An 8,690-nucleotide genomic window follows, 5' to 3' on the forward strand; every position below is an offset into this window, starting at 1 on the left:
CATTGGATGAGAGAATAATTGCCTGAATGACAATTAATTGTTTTGGGTTCTTCAAACCGTAACACTTATGAAACAAATGCTTGGGATAAAGATTTGACAAGCAAGGATAGTTTTAAAAACTAAAGTGTTGCAAAAACATGTCATGCAGCAACAGTCAAGTCTACAGAGTCCTGCCATCAGGTCCAGGGAATATCTACCACCTGCAGGAGCTGTAGGGTCCTAGAAAGGGAATGAACTTCCAAGGGGAAGAGACACTAATACTCCAAACTCTGAAACGGGCAAGACACATTTTTAGCACGAGATGGAGAAAAATGCAAGAATTCCCTCCACTCCCCCAAGCGAGAGTGGCCTTTGGCTGAAGTAGCACTTGTCACCTTGGCAACAATGCTTATCTACAAGTGTCATTTTAATTGGGTTTGGCAGATTCAGCCAGACCCTATGGCAACTGCATAGTCACTGGATCATGCAGGAGCCATGCCTGCAAAGCCTGGAGAGCACTGGGTTTAGTTGCTCCAAGCAGGAAATAAGATGGTCATTCCTCAAAGCATCTTTAAGCTTCTGCTTTGCTGCTAATGGCAAATAACGGTCTGACTTCAGCATCAGACACTTCAACAGAAGCTCCCTCTCACCTCCAGATGTAGTTTGATAGTTTTTTTTCCCCAGTAGTGCTGGTTTAAGCAGCCTGAGTTTTACCCCTGCTCTGACGTAGCTGCATCTGACAGTGAGCAGAGTTGTACAAAGCAAGGAAATAATTTGGTTTAAGGAGGGGTGTGTGTGTGTGGAAGGACTTGTTTAGAGAAACAGACCCCAAGTGGCTGGGCAGCAGGGCTGCTTAAGTTAGACCGCTGTAAAGAAGGGCCAGTTAAGAATATGAAACAAAGAATACACAGGATGCTTCAAAGAAAGGATACAGAGGATGATCCAAACATCACATGCCCTCAGAAGGTGCTCTCAAGGAGGCAGGTGTTACACACTACCTCTCCTGTCCATGCAGCAGTGGCCATAGAACACTGCTGCAACCAGAGATTTAAGCGGCTGCCACCAGCTACAGAAGTCACAGTATCAAAACCACATGCATAGTACTTACAGTCTTTCCATGATACGGCGTATGGGAAGGACTCAGGGGCACGTACTCTTGAAGGCAAGCAATTCTTTTGTTCAAAGGTAGTCCTGGAACTAAAAGACTTCAGTTACTTCTCCTGACAAATACACTTGCTCAAATTTATTCATTTTGCTATAGCATGGAGGAGAGCGGGGACATAAGGGGATGGTACTTTGCTACTTGCAGCTGGTGGTACTTAGAAGAGCTATATATGCTCTAAACACTAGAAAGTTTTCCAAAAAGCATAACAAGTGAAACCAGACGTCACTGTTGTTATGGAAGGAGAGGTGGTTCACGGCTGAGCTCATACAGAACTACAGAGCTGTCAGGTGTGGGACTGTTGCTGCATATGGACTTAGACAAACCTTAAAACATGCTTTGGCAACTAGTGGTATCATCACATCTTGCATACAGCCTGCAATCACAATCCACTGTCAGACCAATGAAACAAATCAAGGCCGCTCCATCCTGTTCACAGCTGGCCATTAAGCTCCTCACTTCCCCAAACCCAAACTGTGATTAAGCTTTGCAAAGGGCAAGGGAGGGGGATTTCCGCTAACATAAGGACATAATGCCAGTACATCTGCCACATCTAAGGTGACAGGAGGTCACAAGGGACTGCTAGCTAACCATTAGCTCAACAGAACCTCAGTAACTGTACGAAGTGGCTCCAGAGGGAGGCACCTGGCCACATTTCCAATGCCAGCATAATGGCTCAGCATCTTTCTCCCCTGCATATTGACCAGACACCCAGCATACTGAATGTATGCCACGGGCAGGCAGAGCACCCTGCCACGTGCAAACAAGAGCACAGAGTACCTGTGTTCTTAAAAGCTTCCTTCTCTGGTACGGGCCAGTCATACGAGAAAGCAACTAACATTGAACCAGCGCTCTAAGAACATTCACTGTTAATCCCTCCTCCCAGGGTTTGTACAGCAGCAAAGCCAGCCTGTGTCCAGCCATAGAGGCTGAGTTACGAGAAGGCTGCAATAATCCTCTATATAAAACATTGTTGTGAGGAATCAAACTCGCATTTGCTACCTGTTTACGCTAGAATTGGTCATGCCCCAAACAAAAGGAGAATCTGACTGCTCCAACGATTCTGCAAAAGGAAACAGATATTGTGGCTCAGAACTAAGAAACTCCAGCAACCACCAGCAGATCAGGAATATCTCTGTCGCATTTCTATATGTTCAAGATGGAGTAAAAGTTGATCTAATGAGGAATGTGTCTGCTTCACTGTCATTTAACTGAGCAACATAAAAGTTATCGTGTTTCCATCGTCATCATTGCACATAAAGTACAAAAGCTTATATGGGAAAGAGTAGATGCTTGGGAATCTCTCTCCATGCCAATTATGGCAGGCATGTTCAAGAGTTCCCTATACCAAGAAAAGCCTGCTAGGTGGAGAGATGCATGGTTTCAGGAATGGGCACAAGCAGGGTGGCCTACAAGCGGGACCAGAGTGAACAGCGTTCTTGGACTCATACTGTCGCAGTTGGTGGACAGGGCCAGGGAGAAGGCAGCAGTGTGGCAGACAGGGAAGTTCCTCACCTGTTTCCCAGTCTTCCTCACATGGAGGTGCCTGCCATGTGCTCACAGCATTCATCTGCTCTCTTTGGAAGCCAGAGGACTGATTCACTTCAGGAAGAGGAAAAAAAACTCAGTGACTAGCAGTCAATCCTGCTTCAGAGGCATTAAGTGCTTTGGATCAAGCTGTAAAACAGCTCTTGACTTAAGAGGAAACCCTGCACAATGCAAACAGGTTAGGTATGCCCAGGAGCCAGGTATTGATCTGAAATCAAGCAACTTCAAATTCACCTTTTTCAACAAACAGGAAAATACTCTGCCCCCTGGAACTTTGCAGCAGGAATGCTCGAGTGACAAGGAAAACCGCTGACATGAACGCAGGCATCAAGGCTAGCCTCAGTGCAACTCTACAGAAGACAGAAAACCATCTATCTGCTTTGTAGCAAGGCAATAGTTAAAGAGCCACTGCAGGGGACAAAAAGGACACTGCATAGCACAGGATTCCTGCTAAATATTTTTGGGGGTTTGGACAGCCCCCTCCCACCTTGTCTCACTGGGCAGGAGACTGAAATCTTAATTGTATGGCAGACGAAGCAAGAGCAGCAGCAAAGCAGCCCAGAAGAGGAACTGCCCCATCTCTTGGTTGGGGTGAGCTATTCAGGTTGCCCTAGAGGAGAACAGATGCAGTAGTTTCCACAGCTGAAACACCTGTTTGGTAGAAATCAGCTTTTCACATGGCACCAGTGGTCAAGCCTCAACAAAAGGAGATCAACTCTACAAAAAGAAGGGCCTGTCCTTCTGGTCACTAAAGCATCCCAGCTCCTGCTGGAGGTACTTCAATTTGCACAGTCTAGGGTACAACCTTTTTATTCAACAAGCCTGGTAACAAACTAAGTACAAGGTCTACTGGGAGCACCTGCAATATTCTTCTGAACCAATACAATAAATTGAAGCAAATAAGACTCAAGTGTGCCCAAAGCTGCTGTGCCACACAAAACTATCGACAATAATTTGACTTCCGCTTTTTGGTGATTCTATGAGCTATCCTGACAAACAGGAGACCTCAGTCCCCAGGGTAAACAACCATCTCAGAGCAGGAGCTCTTACCTATATCTTGCTCAAGGATCCCTTTGTCATTGCACTTCATTATGTGATCACTGAGGTCAGCTCGAGGAACTAGATGGCGAGCGTTGAAGGGGCACGTGGCCAATTCCTTTGCAACTTCAGGGTAGCTCTAGACAAGGGAAAACCAAAATCATGTGCCACATCACTCAAGTTCAGTTACCTTTTGCTAATCTATAGAAAACAAACAAGGATATTTGTGATGTTGCTTTAAAAAGAAGACTAAACAAGGAACAGCAATATATTGTTAAGACACTAAAAATGCAAGGGGAAACTAACATGACTATTTTCTAAAACACAATTCACTGAGAAACTGAGCCACCCTTGAGCTGACTGAAATGAAACATACCCTCAGCTAAACTCCCTACAGTTTGCTGCAACATTGGCAATGTGGTTGCATGGTTTAAAGCACACATGAAACTATTTTAAAAACAATAGGGGAGAAATGTTAAGCAAATCTAAACCATTCATATATTTTTTTAAATAAGCAAGCACAGTGGCAGAGAAACTCCTTAAACCTCTCAAAACAGTGAAGGAGCTGGTAGCATCCACCTGCAGATTTTGGTGCTACAGATTACCATTCAAAAGTAAAACCTTTTTATCACAGACAGAGGTTCTACTGGCAGTGCTCAGCTGTCACTATGGTAAATTAGTTCACCCCCTGCAAATGATACAGCCTTTATTGGGAAAAGTACAATTTTGCCACTGCCCCAGTGCCTGCCTGGTTCCAGCTGACACAGCTCTGCTGGTCTGACTTGCACCTGAGGCAGACTCAGAGGCAGAAGTGCCTTGCACAGACACTGCTCGAGGCAGCGTCTCCTCCACTACCGCTGATACGTGACTGCAGCACAGGCTGCAGGAACATCCAAGGCAGTTGTCATTACTAGGTCTATACAGCCTGTCTTGCTGTGTCCTCATGTGTCCATCATTTTCTTCAACTAGTTTGAGCAAGCTATTCTGGCCACACAGCAGAAGGTTCTCAACACTGACGCAGCTCAAGCTAACAGAATTCAACTTTCTCTGCTGGAAGGGTTCCCGTTCGTGTGGCAGGGCTGCATTTCGCACAAAGCAATGGGAAACTGAGGCAGGTGGAAGCATTTAATTGGATTTTATGCATAGGGTATGCAAAGGGAATTCAACAAACTAACAAGCAAGAAGGACAATCTCTGCCCAGACACTTGCCACTGCAAATAATGACACACATGCATCTTCAGATAGATCAGATAATAATCCCTGAGCCCTTCTTCTGTTAATTACTTACAGATACCAACTGCATCTGATAGTCTGACTAGTGATAGTGGTGATCACTATCTCTCCTTGTCCGCCCAACTAGTTAAGCTTGCCAAAACTGTCTGGTCATCACTTATGCAACACAAGGACACAACCAACATAGTTAAAAGTTTACTTGCCAACATTGTTCAGCTGGCTTACATGCACATTCTTGCCAAAATTTGCAGGGGGTCAACAGGGAAAATTTTAGCCCTCTTGAATGCTGGCAAGATGGAGGTACTTGCAACTTAGCTCTTCTCACCACTTTCACTTGTTTCTTAGTATTTTTTTAAGGCATTAGTTCCACTAAGATGAATTGTTTATAAGTACTGATAACAGGACACACACTCTACAACTGCATCTAGAAGGCACAGCACTATTATACTGTTTTAAAAACATATTGCCAAACTTAAAGAGGAACAATCAGTTTTCAAAAGTTCCCAGCAAAAACCCAAAGCTCAATCAGATGCTACCGCTTGGCAGGTTTAAAGAAAACAAACAAACTGTGAGGACAACAGAGAAGAGAGGAAGGAATGCTTCCTATAAATGATTTGTATTCAAATTCTGGATAAAAGATGGGAAAGGGGAAGAAAACCTCTCCTATGTGTGCTGAGCCCAGGATGTGCAATTTCTGCCAGATGCACATTAAATAGTTATTAGCAAAACAAAACAAAAAAAACCCAAAACACAACCACCCAGCCCTGCTATGCAGCTGCATTTCCAGCACTTAAAGAATGAATTGCAACATCACAACACTTCCACTCTTGACTAGCCAGAAGGGGTGCACGCAACTCAGAGGGAGTTCTCCAACTTAAAGTGGAAAAATGTATCTTACATCCAGGTGGAAGAGACCAGAATTTCCTCCCTGACCTAACCATGAAGAATCTGTATCTCCTTTCAAACAGAGCCACACTAGTCTTGAGTGAATTAACATATGCTTGAAGCTATTACTAAACAAATAATAAAGTTATATGAAATAAAGGCTAAACAAGGCTATTTGTCAGAAACTTACTCCAGCCAGCCAGAAAATGCAACAAGAATGAGAACATGCATGTTATATTTACACATACAGAACTACTCCCATTCAGTGCCTTTTTTGGCAGTCCAGCTTACCTTCCTACACTTTACAAGGTGATAGGGAAACCGACTGGCTCTGATTCGATGGTGCTTATTATACGGACATTGTATTAATCTCTCCGGATCCAAAACATCTAGTAGAATGTAAGAACAGAGAGAAAAAAAACACTAGTTAGAAAGACAAGATCTAGCATCACTAATACAGCAAAGCAGGGAAAAAAAAAACCCATACCGCCACATGAGGGCTGTGATCTTAAGGAGTTAAACCAGTTGTTCTTAGTTTGAAAGCATTCATTAAGGCAGGCATCTGTTTTGCATAACCAAAGAAATTCATTTAAGTTTGTGGTGACTGGGTTGTTAGTCAAAACAGAGGATATTAAGTAGCACTGAGCACAATAACTCTTTAAGTTACCATATTAGGCAGGTAACCACACTTACTCAAAGTGAATGAGGCCAGCAGTACTTTTCCAGCTATGTTAGAGGAGAATCAGTGGGAAGACGACACACTCACCAGTGCCCTCAGGAGTACCATCAGTCTGAACCAAGTCTTTTTTGATCAACAGCTAGTTTTGCTGGAAGAAGAATGCCAGACAATTTGGTTTCATTTCTGAGGAAGCAGCCTGCCTAACATGGTGCGGGTGACTTCCAAGTGAAATTTTTCATAAGTCATACAATTATATTTGGAGCCGTTGAGTTAATAAACCAGCTAGAACACCTAAGAATCTAGGTACCAAACAATGAAGCAGCATGAGTACATGCATACATGATATAACTTATCTATCTCTAGATAAAATATTAAAATAGAAATATTAATATCTCCATTAAAAAAAAAAAAACACATTTCCATATTCTCAGTGAGGAAGACAGCCAGCCAGAAGGAGACACAGGTCCCCTCTGCTGCCCACAGGTCTGTTTGTGGGGTACACACCTGGAAGCCAGACCAGGCTCCTTTCATCCTTTCTGCTCTGCCATTCTTTTTGCACAGGCTTTTAGCACATTTAGGATACGATTACACAGTAGCTTAAACAGATCTAAGCATGGGCTGCTGCCGTTGAGCTTGTCCCCTGCCATCACATCCCATTCTCCTTCACATACATTGGTATTCATTGATACTCAGTTCTCTCAACAGACAGGTCAGGGAGCTGTATCAGCCCACAGGCTGACAACTAGTTAAGACGTTGCTCAACAAGTCACACTAAGCAGCTCATGCTGTGAGCCACCAGGAAGGAAGGATGAACCTAATCCTTTCCATCTCAGCTGTACAGTGCTCTGCCACCCGTGGGCACCTCTCACTATCATTAGCCAGTTTAGGTCACTAGAACAGCTGAAAACTGAAGACTTCTTCATCATTCAGAAGGATTGATAAGCTTTGTACTGGTTCAGCTGCCCCTGACAGGGCAATCAGAAGAGGTTTCTCTGTGAACTGGCTCAACACAAGATCAGACCGGGTGCATCACCAGTAAAAGGAAGGAGACAGAGATGAGTACCAGAGGAAAAGGAAAGCCCTCACTGCAGTACATAAAACAGCAAGCACAAAAGTCACAGGAGTTGGCTTGACCAGGTAAATAGCTGCAGTTAACACAAAACTGCAACGAGTAAAGCCTCTGCGCCACCACAGCAATGCCATGTGGGAATGAGATCCCTGTCCTTCTCCATACCGCCCGCAAACACAAACCCACAGCAACCCAGAAAAATGCATTTCTGGAGTCAGCTGAGCCCACGGCTACAGGCGGGAGCAACGCTTTAACCAAATTAAGTCACTTTACTCAGATACTTCCTAAAGGCCAGCACCTGCCCACATCAGAAGTGCGCCTGATGTGGTAACCACATATGACACTAGTTAAAATAACCAGCAACACACTAAAGCCTTCTTGGCTCAGGCACGGAGCACAGAGACTGACCCGGACCTGCTGTTGTGGGGCCAGGCCGGGCCAGGCCCTGCCTGCAGCAAGAAGGCAGATGCAGACGCAGACCCCTACCCCTACCCCTTCCCCTTCCCCTTCCCCTACCCCTTCCCCTACCCCGACCCCTTCCCCTACCCCGACCCCTTCCCCTACCCCGACCCCTTCCCCTACCCCGACCCCTTCCCCTACCCCGACCCCTTCCCCTACCCCTACCCCTTCCCCTTCCCCTACCCCTACCCCTACCCCTGCCCCTACCCCTTCCCCTTCCCCTTCCCCTACCCCTTCCCCTTCCCCTTCCCCTACCCCTACCCCTACCCCTACCCCTACCACCCCACCCCGAGCCTCACCGAAGTCATCCTCCAGCTCCATGTCGGGGAAAGGGTTTCGCGGTACACTGGGCCACCGGGCCCGGGGCCGCCACCTCTTCCCGGGGAGCGGTGCCCGCGTGCTGCGCGGCGCCTCTGCGCCTGCGCGGCTGTTTCCTAGCAACCGTCCCCTCCCCGCTCGAAGCCCCTCCCGCCGGGGGGCGGTTGCCAGGGCAACGCCGCGGCCCGGGGGGTGTCTGTCGCCGCCATCTTGCCCGGGCCTGGTCTTGCGGCGTCACCCGGTTGCTGCGAGTAAGGCCGGCCTGGCGGAAGGGCCCTCCTCGCCACCAGCGCCCAATGAGGCGCTGAAATGAGGACTGA

The 8,690-nt window shown here is 46.3% G+C and overlaps 1 protein-coding gene across 1 annotated transcript; it reads right to left on the reverse strand.

Moving 5' to 3' along the window:
* Positions 1-938: 938 nt before the first annotated feature.
* On the reverse strand, positions 939-8,373 carry LOC309681205 (gametocyte-specific factor 1-like; the record flags this gene model as incomplete). The annotated part of the gene is made up of 6 exons (XM_082495044.1): positions 939-1,176; positions 2,144-2,204; positions 2,657-2,743; positions 3,740-3,866; positions 6,137-6,234; positions 8,352-8,373. 6 exons carry the CDS (start codon positions 8,371-8,373, stop codon positions 939-941), a joined length of 633 nt encoding a protein of 210 aa, XP_082351170.1.
* Between the last annotated feature and the right edge of the window lie 317 nt (positions 8,374-8,690).

The sequence above is a fragment of the Vanellus vanellus genome, assembly GCF_965231255.1.
Source record: "Vanellus vanellus genome assembly, chromosome: 24".
NCBI classification, from domain to species: Eukaryota; Metazoa; Chordata; class Aves; order Charadriiformes; family Charadriidae; genus Vanellus; species Vanellus vanellus.